Genomic DNA, 19,091 nt, shown 5'->3' on the forward strand with positions numbered 1-19,091 from the left:
CGGGCGCTCTCTGCTACCATGATACGAGGCGTATATCATTGTAACCATATTGTGCTTAGTTCTACATTATGTTGCATTCTTTATAATTACAGAGGAGAGTGTGGTCTTGCATGTCTTAAAGTTTGAAGAATATTTCTGTCTAATGTTCATCCGAACGAGGGATTACATTCACCAAGTCCAGGGATCATTTTTATTCCTATCATCAGTAAATATACGAGAAAGACAAGAAAAGGAACGATATAAGTTTACCATTAGTGAAAACATCGAATGTACCATGTTGCATTGCAGTGTGACCCAAAAACAAAATAAGTATTGCTGGCTATTGAAGATGGCCCAAATGAGACAATAATAGTATCATATAGATACATGTGCATGTGCGAATGAAAGATGCATTTTCAGTTGTCCAAAAATGATCAATTAACCCGATATTGGCCTGCATATGTCACAAAACGATCTAGACAGTTTTTGCTTCGATATTGTACCATAATCATCTCTCCGTCCTGTTTAAACCATATTTTTTTTTCATTTAATTCAACCTATGTTCAAAGTGTATGTCAATACTGAATTATTCAACACTTAAAACTAAAGTGGTAGATAAGTTATCTGCCCCGATTTCGAACCTTTAGTTAACTAGTCTCATACATGTGTTCTTCGCTGACAGGAATGTCATTTTCTTGTATGAAACGTAAAAAGTACAATGAGGTTACCTTTTATTATAAAAAAATTCTAAGTGGGGACTAAAGCATGCAATTTCATAAATTAACTTCCTATGAAAACAAATTTTCTGTCACAAAGGAAAGTAGGGCATCATTTGGTCGTTACAAATAATTATGAGAACAAAACATATCACAAGGGCTATAATATAGTCCACATTTCTGATATATTTCTCTAAGGTCTGTAAAGACTACGTTCATATACAAATCATTTCATCATATAACAGCTGAGTTGTCGTGTGTTTATTATATGTTTATTGCAAAAAGTCAAGTCTATCATAGTTACTGACTAAACAGATTACACTGAATGGATTTTACCTAGTAATCTGCTTGGCTGCTTGAAACATATTAGCTTTAAGTGTTTGACAAAGGGGTTTAGTTCGGTCTAGGGCTTATCAACATATCTAAAATCATAATTATTCTGGCAAACTCCTTATTTTACAAAGTATCAAATACGACCTACACAGGGGATATGTTTTGTGTAAGTCTGTAGCTGTTATAACACGACATATATGCGCTTACACTATATTCTAGCATAAACAGTTATAGAATAAAAATATTGTACATCAACGTTATTAAATTCATATCAAATGCACAGGAACGTCAGAGTTGTTTGATCACAACGTCATTTCTTTTTTTAATTATCCGCTAAGGGTTTCACTATGCAACAGAACGCACATTTGAAAAAAAAAGTGTGTTAACAGCGCATGAGCGCGAGAACGTTTGTGTAAACACATGTTTTAAGACACCCCCTAAAATCGACATAAACAGCAGTTTTATGCTAGAATGTAAATTATACAAATTGGAAGTCCTATTAGCAAACCTTCAAGCCAAGAGATATGAAACACAAAACTTCACCGCGCCTCCTAGTTTTATTCTAAACACTTTCTTCTTCACATGAAAAAAAACATATTTGAATTACTGAGACGTACAAATGGCCGATGCCATTAAAATCTGGTGCATTAACGGTTAATTGTCAAGAAACATAAGGTAACATGTTATTCATCTCAAAAACAGTTATGACGAGTGTTGAATAGCACTGCATTACTTATTACTCAACAATATAAAACAATTCCTTCCAAATCACAAATTAGTGTTTACTCTCTCCCAGGATGCAAAAATACACCACCTCTTCTACATCTGCACAAACGACGTCTAACCAAGCCACAAGATTTCCCACTCCTTCCGCACCTTCCACGTCCATTTATTAAACGTCCTGTATCTTGACAACTGGGCTGTCCATAACGTATAGTAAGTCGACATAATTGCCGATGTGACCTCACAACTGGAAGGTCATTCAAAAGCAGAAGCGATATAAACGCCAGGCATAGAATATGTAAGGTTTTCATGACTTCTTTGGCTGCAATATAAACAAATCAGGTAAAAGATATTGCAAACGAAGTAAAAAGGAACAATAGTGGTAAAATGAATAAGGGAAAACCAAACTATCCTAAAGAATATGTATATAACTTCCCTTTGGGTATTGTTGTCCGAACACCAGTTGTAGATTTTTTCACAAAAATGGTGTTTATTCTAGTTTGTGTAACACAGCATTTAAGTTTAATGGTGTGAATGATATTCAAGTTTCAAAATGGAGATCGTGTACTTGTTAAGTTTATGATATTATTCGTGTTTTAATATGGAGACCATGTGTTTGAGTTAAGGGTACGGTGCTCATATATTTTTGTTGCTTTTGTAATTAAAAAGCATTTTGTTTTGTTTGCTTTGCGTTTAACGCTGTTTTTTCAGTTAAGTAACGGCGGGCATTGAACCTAACCAGTGTTCCTAGATTCTGCACCAGAAGAAATCTGTTCTCCGCAGCTAACTGTCAACTTTCTCACATGAACCAGAGATGGAGGAAGAATAATATCAGATACAATGCTGTCTTTAATCAAATCGTCACGGGGAACGTACCGCCCGGGAATCATAACTCACGACCCCGCGATTTAGACGAGTTAAAGATAACACGTAATAAAAAAGTGAACATGATATCATTAAGAGTTAAAGAATTACTTGTTTACATTCAATAAAATCATTAATTGTATCAATAACTGTACCTGCATAGGTTTATATAAATTAAAAAGAACAAGTGTAAGGTTAAACTTACATGTATTATCCTGTTGAATGTATTTCACAAGTATCTCGCAATGCTAATTTGCTGCTAATTTTCTTTTCGTATGTGTTTATAATTTGCTAACGACGCAACTACGGAATGTTTTATAGGTACTCGAGTATTTATAGCTTATAATGTTGATAAGAGGACTGAAACTATACTTGTATACAGAGAGAACGTTTCTTCATCGACAAGAGGACTTTTAGTATTTTTGTATACAGACAGAACGTTCCTTCATCGACAAGAGGACTTATAGTATTTTTGTATATAGACAGAACGTGATATCATCGAAAGAAGACTTAACATATACTGTAACTGAAAGTACCTCCTTCATTGACAAGATGACTTAAAATACTGTACACTGAAAGTACGCCCCTTCATCGACAAGAGGACTTAAAAATACTGTACACTGAAAGTACATTTTTTTTGTATTGCTCATTGCTTAAAACTGTGGGTTTAACATGTGACAATAAGATAATCCAAATAATTCATGAAAAAAAGTTTGAATAAGTCATTTTTTGTGTTTCTTACTTATGCCATTTGCAGAGTGCCAACGGATTTTACTCGTATAGCTTTTAAAATAGGCACTCGAATATTTATAGACCATAATGTTGATAAGAGGAGCGAAACTATATTTGCATGCAGTAAAAAGTGCTTAAATCGACAAAAGAACTTAGAGCATTCTTGTATACGTGCAAAGAAAAATAATTTCTTCGTAGGAAGCATACAGAAGTCAACAAGATGACTCGAACTATACTGTGTTCAAAAATACTTTCTTTCGCCATCGTGAAGACTCAATCTATGTTGTATACAGAAAGTCTATTCGTTTGTCAACAAGAGAACTAGACCTATACCGTAAACAGACAATACGTTCCTTCATCGACTAGAGGACTGAAACTGTACTTGTATGAAGACATAAATTTCCTACGTAGACAAAATACAGGAAGTTCGTTCCTTTATCGACAAGAGGACGCAAACTATAATGGATACGGAAAGTACATTCATTCATCGACAAGAGAACTTAATCTATACCGTATACTGAAAGTACGTTCTTTCATCGACATGAGGATTTAAACTACAGAATACAGAAAGTACGTTCCTTTATCGGCAAGAGGACTCAAACAATAATGTGTACAAAAATTGCGTTCCTTCATCAACAAGAGGACTTAAATTATACTTTCTACAGAAAGTGTGTTCTTTCATCGACAAGAGAACTTTTATATATTGTATATAGAAAGTAAGTTCCTTCATCGACAAGAGGACTTTAAAAGGGGCGCTTAAAAATAAGTAGAGTTTCTTGTTTAAACGTGAGTAGTCGACGAAAGTCCCCACCTGGAATGGATGGAACAACTTATTTCCAGCCGAGCCCACGGCAGGCGTCATATTTACCTCCCCAGCATCCAGTCTAGACCGATACTGTTGGAAACAGTACCAATTCACTCAGCACTGAACACTAGTCGGGATATCAGCTGCAACCGAGAATCGATCCGGGTCCGGGAATCGAACCCGGACCGATGGCGTTGTAGTCCAAACTGCTAGCCACTGCGCCACTGGCCCCTGATTAAACGGGGGTGGGGGTGAATACGGAATGTCAATAAGGTAGAATGGTCTTGTCCTTGTGTCCAGTCCTAGGGTTTCACACATTAATGACCAATATTTAAAACAGACCAACGATTGCAACCAAAATTTTACAAGATTATCATTATATATTTATATAGATGCGCCCTAGAAGGAACTTTTGCTATGCTTTAACTTGTTGGCATTTAATTTAAGCTAGTTCTGCACGTTTGACATATTGGAAGTAATGGCGTTACGTCGTTTATCTGGATAACGTAGAATAAAGACTAGACTAGATATACAGAACTAAAAATCGTTGTGTTAATTGATGGCAACCCGTGAATAAGTTTATAAAACGGCAACATTACTATCTTTCTAAAGATAAAATATGATATTAAAAAGTTTTATATATTACAAATTATGTCTTAAAATCAGCGTGTAATGTGTTAATCTCTTTAATCATGGACAAAGATCTAAACAAAAAGAAGCAAAAGGACCTATTAATTTTGTTTCAGCATATTGATTTACAACTGTGAGAAATTCCATTAAAATATACAATGTAGAAAATTTAGATTTGCGTGAGGTCCAAATTTTTCAAACAGGTCTAAAATATTAAGCACTTGGCCATATCTTTTTATTAATCTGTTACATTGATCTGTCTAGCAATACAGATATGTAGTACAAACGCGTGTAGGAGTCTAATCTTTTTATTTGCCGAACTGTTTTACATATATTCTCAAATCTTGAAAAGCCAGGGTTTAATAAAATTCCACATTGTAAAAAAATTATCCGAACGTGCAGAACCACATTTAACTTAGTTGAAAATTAAGTGATGTATACACTAATGTATTACAACGTCATATTTGTATATTACCTTAGAACTATTCCGCGGTAACAGAACTACGTCAGAACTATTCCGCGGTAACAAAACTACGTTAGAACTATTCTGCGGTAACAGAACTACGTTAGAACTATTCCGCGGTAACAGAACTACGTTAGAACAACAGAAACGTTTTAATTTAGGAAAGTGTATTGACTCAATACTAACACTCGAAAATGTTAAGTACTATGATTGTTGTTATTCCACGAAGAAAGGAAGTGTGAGTTGATACACTTTCCTAAATTATAACTTTCTTTCTTCGTGGAATAACAACAATAACAGTACTTAATATTCTTAAGTGTTAGTATCAATTAATTTCGTAATGCGAACTACATGTATTTCAAGTACCTAGGTTTTTTTTGTCACTCGCTGTAAATGTTTCACACTATATACGACCGGACATATTTACATCTTTTGTTTTAAAGGACTTTATTCAGACAGATACTTTCATTTACAATCAGATTCTACATATACATGAGAACAACATGAATTATTACATCAATTATATCAACAAACATGGATAGTTAATCCAGTCTGTTATACAGCAGTTTACACATTACAGCTATTGAACATTTTTTTAAGGAAATCCCCGACTGTTTTTCTTGTCTTGTGTAAAAAGGAGTGTTGTGTTTCCATTCTTTGCATATATATAAACAGTAACACCAAAATCATAGTTTTAAAAGGCAGAAATAAACCTCTCATTGAAGTAAAATGTGCATCCTTCGTCAGCATGACATGTATCATGTGCCTTCTATCTGGATCTAAATTGCTATGAAATTAGTCTTTGTAAAGTCATATAGGATATGCCACTTTCAAAAATCACAAGTTCCTTAAGAAGCCATCTGTAATTGTATGCATGTGCAAAACGATAAATAAATGCACAATAATTTTTAAACAAAATAAAACAAGTAGAAAAAAAGTGCAAGAAACAGTGATGTAACTTTGAATTGTCAGTTGAATAAACTACCAGTGGAAAGCTTAACTTGGCTCATTGTGTGCATTGTGTTCCGCCAAGCGAAAGTCTAAATTTAAGGGCTGTTGCACTTCTTGTTCTATTCCCATCAAGCGTAAGCAAGTTAGTGACAGTTACTTTGCTAATTGTTCATTGATTACGCAAATGTAGACATTACAGTATTTTATCCTGTGATCAATTTATAAAACCTTTGTAAAGCGGTTTACTCAAACATAAGGAAAACCACTATCAAAGAACAGTTTTAATCGATCAGTCTTTAGAAAAGTCCTAGATGTGTAGCAAAAAGAATACAGCATATTTTTTTTTGTAAAAATACACTTAAGGTATTTGTCTTATATATGAAATATCTTATATAACTTGTAACTATCTATCGAAATAAGCAAGGACGAAAATTTATAGTTTAAGACGCAGTAGATCTACTCCCAATTTAGAACTCCCAAGCAGTGTTAGCAAACCACAAACTGGTTTATACCGCATAAAAGCTCACTCTTTATCCCGTAAATATTCAAATGGATCAATATATACAAGGTACTTGTAAAACGCGGGATTTTAACACAACACTTATAACTTAAGTATCAGTCACACTACACCGTATAGTGTTAACGGACGCCAGACGAAGGCAGAAAGTTATCCGGTGACGAAAGGCATCCCCCGCTGCAGCTCGTTGCTCTCGCGATCGGTGTATGGGGCGCATAAAACGCACAATGACCGCAAGATTTAACGCATATATAAAGGACGAGCAACGTTCAATAACGGATAGCACAGTACTAGTAACGGACTTATACCGCTTATAACGTGAGCGCAACGCATGAGAAACTGACAAAACGTTCTGGTCTGTTATCGTCCGTTGAACATACGTTAATTCCGTTGCATGTCCGGTAGTAGTCCGGCCGTGAATCAGGTCCACCGGCCAAGAACGAATGCGAACCGGACAAGAACGAATGCGAACCGGACAAGTACAGAATAGGGAACGAACGAGTAACGAACAAAACGCATATCAGCGCATTGCTACAGTTCATCTAACGAACAACATTTTCCGGTGGTGTACGTTCTAAATTTTGAACATGCTCAAAACCTTCCACCGGATGGAACGAACATCGCCGGACAAGGAGCGCAGGCGCCGCTTAAGAAACGGGAAATAAACGCATGCGAACGGACACGAACGGATTGAACATTTGGTTATACGTTGGACGTCCGTTAACCTTTTACGGTATAGTGTGACTGAGTCTTTATCTATGTCATCTAATGCCAGTTCGTTATTTAGATTATATAAAGTTGACAAAACTGGAATTACATTTGAAGAAGTGGCCGAAACATTAAATTTTCTTTTAATGAACTCCAAAATTTAATTTTTATCGTAAATCTTTCTGTTAATTTAGACAATACGACTGTCGCGTTTTACCCTATGGTTGACTGGCCTGAAGAACTATAGAAACACTTTCGGTGCGCTGAACAAATTGGTAGCACTGTGCAAGACTGTATGGGCAAGAAGGTGCAGCGGGATGGTCAAATGCGGGTATATCTCAACAGGTAAGAAAAATTGTATCAGCTTCGCGATGTTGTGCTGAGGATTACATGGTAAATCCTACGAATGTCTATCAAACGTATCTGTTCAAAATGATCGCAGGTTATGTTAAAAAAGAAAAGAAATTTTTATATGGGAAAGTCTGAAAATTTAAGTTATATGATAAAATAATAAAAAAAAAATCTGATAAGAGCATATAACACAACGATGGAAAATAATACTGTTATACTTTTAATAAAGACTTTAAATGTTGTCTTATTTTCTTTCCCTTAGAGTATTTCATTGCAAAGAATCTTCTGTTACTTTCTGCAGAATGCTGGGGTCAGCTAGGGTCAGTGTGTATTTCAACATGTAGCTCAATAAATCTCTAGGGTCTAGGCTATCCTGCTTGCAGGGCGTATGCTACAATTTATGCGATAGCAAAAAGGGTTGTTTTCATGTTTTCTGGGCTTTTCTAGATTTTTTTTTTTGGCTTATTGGAGAGTTTTTGGTTGAAGAAGTCGCAAATATGAGAGAGGAAGGGAACTTATCGTTTTGAAACAACTGCTGTACATATTCGTTATAACAGGACTTTACTGTAGATTAAAATGTAATCGGAGTTATGATTTGATTTGATAGTACAGTAGTATCTGATTCGGCTTAATTCTCCCGCAAAATGATACATTAGTAGTTTCTATTATTACTGGATGTAAACTTTGTCCAACAGCTTTTATTATTGGAAAATTTATAACTTTAAAAGATTACAATGTGCGTAATATCCCTGCCCAAATTATATCTCATATACGTCAGGTTATTGAACAATATGAGGTATGGATGCTAAAATATTTCCAAGGTGGCAGGCAGGTCCCCGAACCTCAGCCCAAACCCCCATAACACCGCGCCCAAAAACAAAAGCCCCAACCACATCCATCATCCACTCATTAAGTAAACGAACAAATAGACAATGTAAGTCATCAGATAGATATATCTTCTAAACAATGTCAAACAAACAAGTCTGTACTTTGTACTTCGATAGATAAGATATTATCACCTAAAGGTAGTTAATCAGATTTTGGTCAAGACATGCATTTTTTGTTCAAAACTTTAAGATCTGAGTTATTACACTTATATAATTTATGGGCTGATGGTGCTTAATACATGTTATATTTTCACTGGAGGTATTTATAAGACTCTATATTCCTATCTTGGTTGATATATATTTTAACTTATTTAGCCTAGGGATTTATATGAAAATAAGAACAAGTGTATTATATGTAAAGAGTAACATCGTCATTGCATATTTAGCCGAAATTCATTTGAAATGCATGTTAGTGAAATTATTACTATATGTTTTACTTTCCCTTACCTGTCTCGGTTGCGCAGCTTAGATAGATTGAAAGTCAAACCTGTGTTAAAGACCACCTCTGAACAGAGACCGCCTGGCTCTAAAGACCACATGGTTTGTTTCCCATTTAAACATTTACTGTGTATTTTAACCTATGAATAAAGACCACCTCCCAATAAAGATTACATACTTATCTTGTTCAATACTTAAGGCCACACCAAATTGATGTCTTGTTCTTCGGATTTTTTTCAAAAATATTTGGGGCGAGCGAGCGAAAAAAAAATCTTTTTTTTCAAATCATCATTTATTGATGCGAGCGAAGAGCGATGAAATAAAATAAAAAAAGGTAAATAATTGCTTGTGTCATGTTTAACACCAAGTAAAGTGTATTTCCACCTACTTTGTATGACAAGCCGAAGCAATCTTAATTTTGGTTCAGAAAAATGTGTACAAAATAACCTTTTTGGCTGATGTTCAAACACCAGTTTCGGAGAAAAGACTCTTCACTGAGATGGGACTTGGACGTAGAAAGTTAGGAGTTCCTCAGTGTAAAAGGCACATGTGGCAATTAGTGTCTGAATGTTTGTCCCATATCCAATGGGTCTTCTTTATTAGTATACTTAAGTGGACATGAGAATATTGCCAGGAGCTTCATGTTTGGTAATTATCTTTTGATTTAGGGTACCTGGTTAGAACTTTAGTCAAACTAATTTGACTTGATCCTCGGAATATTGAGATAAGCTTTTCATATGCGCAATATCTCCAATCCATTAGGTTGCCCGACAGAAATATAAAACAACCATTAATGTGAGCGTCAAATTATTTGGACTAGTTTGAATTTTTTATCGCGTGTTTGCATTTGCAGGGGACATCAATCATTATACATTGAAAATGCAGTTTGTTTTGATTTAATTACTAGCAATTGTGATATTACTTATTTTTTTCTTCTCTGCCCTTCAATACTTCAAAGGAAAAGACCCTCAATACTTCAAAGAAAAAAATGTTTTTACAAACTTATACTCATTTTTGCTCTTCCATTTCGCCATTTCTTTGGTTTCTTTCCTTTTTATCAATTGTGGTATTTTTCTGGCAGTCCCACATGAATTTGATCGTTGTCCAATTATAATATACAGACATGTGATACGCCAGATTTTTCAACATCTGGACAGCGTTGTTAGTGAACGTCATTTTTCGTAGTTTTACGTGATTATTCCCAATGTTGAGCTTTAGCTGCTGTAATTTCTACTCAGCTCCAATTCATTTACAATACTTGTTATCACTACCAACTTATTCCAAAGATCATTGTCTGTTAACTAGTATATTTTTCCTAATTTAATTTTACACAATTTCATTCTCATGCAGGCCACCATTTTCATGCGTCTGCTCACTTTGATGAAACAAAACCACTACCATACAGTTAAACTTGTATTGACAGTAGCAAATATGGACGGTCGGCGGGTAAAACGAAAATAAAAGTACTGAAAATGACTTTTATTTTTATTTCGTTATGTCAAAAAATAGGGTCGGCGCTCCCGTTAACTAGAAAATTAAAATATGCTGGCCTAAATTACAAGCTAGGTGCGTTTAAACTTCGGAATTTCCACCTTTTTTTTCGTTCCTACTGATCAAAGAAGTATAAAATACATTTTTATAGCTCTTTGTACTGATTTCGACCCAGCGCAAAAAATACGCCAGGTGCGGGCGGTTAAAAAAAAAAATATTTTTTTTTTTCATTTCCCGTCAAATTGGTGCGGGAAATCCGACGAACAGGTAATCAATTTGGTGTGGCCTAAGTAGTAGAGGCGGGGAAGAGTAAAATGGTGTAAAATGTTGTAAAGATAAAACTAGAGCTACCACTGAAGGTGATGAATGTACCCCCCCCCCCCCCCCACACACACACACATGCACTGTCACAGTACATTGCAATTTGACGCACACAAGACTGCATAATTATGTAAACTGTATGTATATAGACTGTATGTATACAGTATAGTAACAAAAAACAAAGTCCCATAACGATGCAGAATATTCATCTAAAAGAACGTAACATGCACCGTGCCCGGTACTGATCACTTGTATGAAGTTTCATTAAATTGTGTGCAAGGGTTCAGAAGATTAGGCGCGCACAAGACTGCATATGCAGACTGTATGTACATAGTATGTTAACAATAAACAAAGTCCCACAACTCTGCAATTTTTGTTGTTGAAAGAACCTAACATGCCCCATGCACAACTACTGTTGTTACTGATCACTTGTGTGAAGTTTCATTAACTTGTGTCATGGGGATGAGGAGAGTTGGTGCGCACAAGATTGTGTCTATGTATATAGTATAGTAACAAAAAACAAAGTCCCGTAACTCTGCAATGTTTTTTTCCGAAAGAACCTAACATGCCCCATGCACAACTACTGTTGTTACTGATCACTTGTGTGAAGTTTCATTTAATTGTGTCAAGGGGATGAGGAGAGATGATGCGCACAAGACTGTGTCTATGTATTTAGTATAGTAACAAAAAAAACAAAGTCCCGTAACTCTGCAACTTTTTTTCTGAAAGAACCCGACACACTGTTACTCAGAGATGGTGCGCACAAGATTGTGTTTACGGACAGACGGACAGACAGACAGACAGACAGACAGACGGACAGACAGACAACCTGAAACCAGTATACCCCCCTTACAACTTTGTTGTCGTGGGGTACAACAACATACCAATCTGACTAAAGTACATCTCTTATAACGCTACGCATAGGATCTGAGAACGACCTATTCATAGCCTCGTTCTGACGACCCTTTCGCTAGCCAATCAGAGCCTAACTTACAACATCTTGCAAATCTACATGTAGCCTTGACTTTTGATATTTACAATTCTTATGTCGTAAAGTATCAGATAGCTGGCTAGCTCAGTCGATAGGCTACTTGCTTCGTAAGCGAGGGGTCCCGGGTTCGAGCCCTGGAATGACTGCACATTTTTCTTACTCTTTGACATTCGAACAAGTCGTCTGATTGGATAAAATAAAAATAGCAATACTGGAAATCCAAAATATACAGAAGACGAATGTGAATGGGTCGTTCTCAGATCTTCGTTTAGAAGATCAAGTTCTTTAGTCAGATTGAACAACATACAGTAAATAGTTCTAATAGGGATTTAACTCTATGCATTGGGTCTTTGTGTTCCATAAATACATTAAAGAAAAGAAAACACTGCCATAATTGTAGCTCAGATTTGATTAACTACCTTTAATATTCATTTTGTATCGATTGTAATATTATGCACGCACTAAAAATAGAGTGTGTTATCATATTGTTCTGCTCTGGATATATATTTTATTGAAATCATGGTGGTATAATGGCTGAATGTGAAAGAGAAACTTACTTATACAGACTGGATTTGTCCAATTTAAGTGAGTTATTCTTACTTTTGTATTACTATTAACCTCTTTTTGTTATAAATATACTGAATTAGCTAAAGTGCTCTTTTGAACTTGTAAAACCTGTGAAGAAACACCGAGGGACCTACAACAGACTTCAAATTTCAGCTCGTCAAGGCGGGTGTGTAGTTTTCATTGTATTTGGACATTGGCAGTAGTTTCGCAATCCTTTACAAGTGAAAAAAATGAGTATATAACCAGATATATCTTTATAGATGTGACTTCTTGTTGAGTAGATAGAATTTGGGTTGTTCTTGAATATATTTTCTTATATTTAAATTTCAGATCACGTAATGTAGAGAAAGCGGTTTAAACATTCCCTGGCTCAGCGCCAAAGTGAGACAATTTTCCTCCTATAATAGACGTAAGGTACAGAGATATGGAAGTTACACACTTCACCGTACCGGCTGTGGCTTATCCACGGTATAAGTATACACGAGAGCACGTTACACCCCTTCTTAAACGTTTCAAAAAGTTGTCACAAAAATGTAACGTTACCGACCCCTTTCCAATCCCTGTATTTGGAGATGTCAATATATACACAATATCGGACGACAATTCGAGCATTCTTAGTATTGATGAAGTAGCACCAAAAAGCAGTGTTAACATTCAAAGAATTAGCATCAAATGTAAGGATGTAGATGACTTCCGGCGTCAATGCCCCAACATCCTTCCATCAGTCTGTGTAGCATCTTATAAGAGAGCTTGTCAGAATGGAGATATTTTTGGGTACTTCGGAAGATACAATGTTCTTATAGCAGAAGATGATGAACAAATTGAGACAAAGACTCCTGAGTATAAAACTGCAGACGAAAATATCACTTGTGTGAAATCAAAGAGTAAGTTTGCTCCAGAAATGGGTCTTCTTTTGGAAAGGATTTTATTTCGGGAACTATATAAGAGAGTTGAAGTTCTAACAGGGTTTTCACAATTAGACCCTACAGAAGCAGTGTTTTCAACACTTGATCAGGATATTGAAATGATATTGAAAAAGAGGTTTGACAAATCAAGATCGGTTACCAAACCAAGACCAGTTTCAGCTAGAGAAAGAGATGTTATACACTTACATTACGAATGGTGCATTGCAAGACTGGCTGCAATAAGAAACAAAATTTCATCAGAATATGGGAAATGTGCACCGGAAGTAAGGAAACAGCTCCTGGATCTTGACGTCAGCAATAGCGGAGGAGGCAGAAATGTACGACCATTAAAGATTTGCGAGCATATTATTCCTTACCTACATGACGGTATGTATAATCTTCGTAGATATCTGAAATTGTTTTAAGTGTTGATAACTGCTGTTGCTTTGTAGATAAACACTTGATTAAAATGTGTTGGACATTTTTTTTCACCGTCATTATTGAGGACACAACTTTTCGAATTGTTCTGCAACTTGACAATATTTATCAGATTTTATTGCAACTAAAAAAAACAACAGGACAAAAGTTTGCTCACATTCTATTGTTTATTTACAGATACGATGCCGTCAGGGTCCAAACAGATACCAGAATCCCTATCGGCACAGATAAAAGTAATACAAAATTCGCAGGAGATCACACGTAACGCAGTCGATCTGGAGACCCGTTTTAAAAGTCATTTGGAGTTGGTACATAAACACAGAGGTGAAATCAGCCAGTTGTATGGTGAAAGCATGGGCATGTATCACAGGAGTAGAGTACCAGAGTATGAAAGGCCACAACGCATGAAGAAGAAACCGCCATCCTTAAGTGAAAATGTGAGTTCAGTTGTGTTAGTTACATGGCTGCGGTTTTGAAATGCTATTAAGCATTTTCGTTTGCAGTTGTTTATAAGTGTTTCCTTTTTCCAAATACAACTAGACTGCTAAACGTAAAATGCGTAGTTGCTATCATAGCTATATTATAGAAGGTATTTATAAAATATTTTTGTTTCTAATTACTATACAAAATGTAGTAAAATAGCCCGGTACTAAAATCACACTTCTTGTTACCCTGTCTTACATATGTTATTTTTTCTAGGTTGCAAACAGATTTCTGAGTACAAAAGGGGTGACAGGATGCGGGTATCGATTTCAGACTTTAGACGTTTACATCAAAGATACACTTACTGAGGAAGAACGGCAACTTACAGCAGCAAAAGTAACTGAAATCGCCGAGAAAAGCGGAATTTTAGAATATCAAATTCGTACAGAGCAAGAAAATGTGACCAAATTTGCAGATTATGGTGTCGGCTTAACTATTTCAAGTCAGCAAGAACGTAGGGCTAGTCTAGGAGGATTTGCTCTCAAAGGTGAATCACGAGATCTGAGCTTGCTGGTAGCTAGACACCTTGCAGATGATGGCAAGCCTCTATATGTTTGCGACACTGAAGGAAGAAAGTCTGTCATTGCTTATGTTCTTCAACCATCCAAGGAATCGGACAGATGCGGTTCGCTAGACATAGCTGCTGCAAGTGTGCTTAAGAAGATCAGACCAAATTGTGACACGATGTTTAAAGATCGTTGCGGTACACCACTAGCAAGCCAACTCACACAATTTGAAGAATTAGATGTAGAGTGGCTAAAGGGGTTACCCGTGCATATATGGGGCGCGGCTAGTTCTCCTGGCCTAGGTACGATTATTATTCCAGACTTTTATGTTGAAGGAATGAAAAGGTTAGTTAAAATTGAAGACAGCCATCCGGAAGACACTGACATAATTGTGCCTTTCTGCAAATCTGGCGACAGTGGTGCCATAGTATGCGCAGATGATCCTGATGGCGATATAGTTCATGTCATTTCTATGGTAATTGGGTCTTCGAATTTTGAAGCTAAAGAAAATAATCCAAAAATTAAAGGTGAATATCTATCCATAAGACTAAAAGATGGATTGCTGCAGCTTGAAGAAGAGCTCAAAGATACCTTTAGGTTGTGTTAGCTGAGCTAAGAATATTTCAGGTTTGGTTTTACGCGTATTGCAGAGGCATTTTGTAAAACGTTGCTGTACACCCTAAACCAGAATTCATGTTGCAAGCAAGACAAGACAGAGTATATATTTAAAGAAACTATTGAGATTCTATGGCACATTCTAACACAGCCCGATTTCTTTTTCTTTGAAACAAAGAAGACTGAAAATGTAATATTATTATGTAATGATAATATATAGTTTATACAGGAAATTGTATACGACAGGCAAATATTTGGTTGTATCGACATGGATATAGAGTGTAATTCTTAATATCCTTTTGGAATTGAAATAATAACAGTTTGAAGTGAAGGGTTCATATTACGAGTGTGCATTTTTGTCATATATATCATGTCTCTTTACTTGCAAACTTTATGTCTTACAAAATGTCGTACTACGTCGGCAAGATCATATTCTAACAGTGTGACTTCATTATGCACTAATCAGTATTGTACGTCATAGTAAGTACATCTCAGCGTCAAGCGTCATAGCGGTACGCCAAAATGAATACGACAGCTAACAGGCAACTCTGTGTGATGTAAATAGAAAATCCTCTTGTTCGAAATTTATACATTTCAATAGTGATTGTTAAATTAACTCATTTTTGTTGTTTAGATGCTTATTATTTTACTATAAGGGATGTGCCTACGCGTAATAACTTTTCTAACGAAAAATCTGTGTTAAGGATATATTATTTCTTCTTTTTTTCCCCATACTTTTTATGAGGAAATGATCCTTACATAAGTTAAATGTAATAATACACTGTATTGAAAACTGTAATAATGAAAAGAATGTACTTGGTTATTAATATGAACATTCATTCGGAAATGTTAGACAAATTTCCATTAATGACTTGTTAAATTTTCAACAGTAAACACGAATCAGAAAGTACGTAAAAGCAAACCCTGGTGGTCCAGTGAATTGTCAGTAATTTGGAATGATATGACCAAATATGAAAAGTTATGGTTAAAATGTGAAACTGCAGAAAAAGGCACTTAAACATGTCTATTTCAGTCAAAGGAAAATGTTTGATAGAGGTGTTCAAAAGGCAAAGAGGCACAAAAGGTATTGACGATTCACAAGATATAAATCCACCAGGTTTCTGGAAAGAAATAGGAAAGCTAAGTCGAAGTCAATACCTTTTACGATAAATATGACCGATTGTTCTATTAATAGTAACTCTCATAATTTTAAAGAAAAAATGTGCTAGTGACTTCTCTTTTTGAACACTTTCGATCGAACAGAGATGTCTATCAGTAAAACAATTATGAAGGGGATATAAGTGGACAGGATGGAGATGATAATGCCCCTGGACAATTTAATTCTATAATAAATATCGATGAGACATTAAATGCTTTGTTACAGGCTAAATCCAAAAAAAGCAGCCTGCTTTAATAACATACCTGCTGACTTATCTAAAAATGACACAGCTGTTTTCAACTAACATTTGTTTCAGTACTGGAACAGTTCCAAAATTTGGTGGAAGGGGGTTATCACGTCTAAATCATCTACGTATTACCCACCTGACACTCCTCTCATACATAGGCATCATATTAGCACCTGCAATGTAACACTCCACTGGCACTCCTCTCATACATAGGCATCATATTAGCGCCTGCAATGTAACACTCCACTGACACTCCTCTCATACATAGGCATCATATTAGCGCCTGCAATGTAACACTCCACTGACACCCCTCTCATACATAGGCATCATATTAGCGCCTGCAATGTAACACTCCACTATATGTACTTTGGATGATAGATTTAGTAAATGGTGTGTTGAAAATCAAAATAATAATACAGGTTGAACAGAATGGTTTTATAAAAGGGAAAAGTACGATAGATCATGTATATATTAGCTTGTAAAGTATTATAGAAACTAGAAAACTAAGTATATTTGCAGCTTTCATAGATTTCAGCAACACCCAATAGTGAGGCAGTGGGGCGCTATTGTAAGACAGCAATGTAATTGATAATTATGAATGAATCAAGTCTGAATAAAAGTTTTTTGTTGGGTTAAAAAGGAAGCTTTGGGCGCAAACTGTAAAAATGATGTTCATTCCGGGTGAAATATATGCTTGAGAGGAAGATCTTTTTACAGGTTTTATTATTGATAGTTTCAATTTTGAACAATTTGATAACTTACATAATGTTTGCTCAAGGTCATGGGTCTCAAGTGTTGAATCCAAACTTTTGGCTGTTGAAATTGATAAATGGAAAATATCTGTAAATATTGAATGAATTTAGAACGTACATCATGTTGTTTAAGACAGACTTTAATACTAAAAGTTTATGCGAAACTTGCAATGCCTTCTCATTACAGAAGTTCAATGCGGCGTTGCACCAGTTAGGTTAGAAACAAGGCCGTGTGGAAACCTAAATGAGAATGAAAAACCTGAAGGTGAAACATGTTAACAAGTAACACTGTTTATTATATGTACAATATTGTTAAGATCTTTTCAGCTCTCTAAACCAAGTTAATAATAGTTTTAATCTGTTTTCTGACAATAAAAAAAATGTTTTATGTTCCTTAATGAACTTTATAACCAAGACCTGCTATAACATTTAAAGAAGGCTTTTATTATACTGTAGATAATAGACATGTCTTATTGCTCGACTATTTGAAATTTTGCCATAGTGCTTCCACTTCTTCATTGATTGGAAATCCACACATTGTCGCATTTATATAAAAGGATCGCTTAAACTTATAATAAGTTATACAACTGTAGCTTTCCGGTTATGAAATTATACACCTGTTTTTTTTGTGTGTTTTTTTTTAAACTTCACGAGGAAGTTAATAATAATAATCTTTATTTATATAGTTTATGTCAGAAGAATGACAAATACTCGAGCATGCTGTCATATGATAGCTTAATTCTACCAATTTTCATTCCATTTTAATTTCATTTAATCTTCTTATAGTCAATGTAAAGGGTATGAAGATAATTTGATCCTACCGAACCAACAACTTAGTAACTGTTTTGAATAAAATAAAACTATAAGTATTAATAAGGATTTTAGTGTTAAGATATCAATCTAAATTGACCTTTTATACCGTTTTTCAAGTATCAGATTTTGGAATGTGAATAGAGTTGCATGCGCTTTTAGAACTTTTAATATGGGTTCCACAGTTTTGCGTCTTTCCGTTTGTCAGTTTTAATGTAAAATAATTGTTTCCAAAATGAAACAGTTTGTATAAATCTGAAGTTAATCTTATTTGTCTCTTATAGTTCTGATAAGAAAGGCACTTGTACTTTTATCTGTTTTATGATGATTTCAGTATGTTGTACATGTGATGAGACGTTAATAAAATATTTGACTACAGAGGTCACCTAGATTTGGAAGAACAAAATTGTATATCTCTTAGTTTTAGAAAGTACGGGAAATATCATGTAGAATGGCAGATTAGCTATTTCAAGAAGTGAAACATCTAGCTTTTGCTCGTCCTTATACCCCAGTCACACATACGGCGCGGATAGCTACTTCTAGCCACGGATATAAACGTAGTAATCCGTAGCTATCCGTACCTGAGCCGTACCTTAAAGTAGTAATCCCTATCAGTCCGTACCAGTCCGTACGGCTCAGGTACGGATCGATACAGATTACTACGTTTTTATACGTGGCTAGACGTAGCTGTCCGCGCCATATGTGTGAC

The 19,091-nt window shown here is 35.4% G+C and overlaps 1 protein-coding gene and 1 long non-coding RNA gene across 2 annotated transcripts; one reads left to right on the forward strand and one right to left on the reverse strand.

The window, feature by feature from the left end:
- Positions 1 to 1,566: 1,566 nt before the first annotated feature.
- Positions 1,567 to 3,773, reverse strand: LOC123540533 (uncharacterized). Its single transcript, XR_006684202.2, has 2 exons — positions 2,821 to 3,773; positions 1,567 to 2,073 (listed from the first exon to the last, which is right to left on the reverse strand). It is a non-coding gene; the product is annotated as an uncharacterized LOC123540533 (long non-coding RNA).
- An 8,554-nt stretch (positions 3,774 to 12,327) lies between these two features.
- On the forward strand, positions 12,328 to 18,788 carry LOC123541520 (uncharacterized). The gene is made up of 4 exons (XM_045327075.2): positions 12,328 to 12,485; positions 12,798 to 13,759; positions 13,988 to 14,247; positions 14,510 to 18,788. Exons 2-4 carry the CDS (start codon positions 12,892 to 12,894, stop codon positions 15,404 to 15,406), a joined length of 2,025 nt encoding a protein of 674 aa, XP_045183010.2. The 5' UTR covers positions 12,328 to 12,485; positions 12,798 to 12,891; the 3' UTR covers positions 15,407 to 18,788.
- Positions 18,789 to 19,091: the final 303 nt, after the last annotated feature.

This window comes from Mercenaria mercenaria, chromosome 16 (genome assembly GCF_021730395.1).
Source record: "Mercenaria mercenaria strain notata chromosome 16, MADL_Memer_1, whole genome shotgun sequence".
NCBI classification, from domain to species: domain Eukaryota; kingdom Metazoa; phylum Mollusca; class Bivalvia; order Venerida; family Veneridae; genus Mercenaria; species Mercenaria mercenaria.

Coding starts and splice junctions, on each gene's coding strand:
- LOC123541520 (XM_045327075.2), top strand. CDS start 12,892: ATGGAAGTTACACACTTCACCGTACCGGCTGTGGCTTATCCACGGTAT. Junction 13,760..13,987: donor TATTCCTTACCTACATGACG/GTATGTATAATC, acceptor GTTTATTTACAG/ATACGATGCCGTCAGGGTCC. Junction 14,248..14,509: donor CGCCATCCTTAAGTGAAAAT/GTGAGTTCAGTT, acceptor TATTTTTTCTAG/GTTGCAAACAGATTTCTGAG.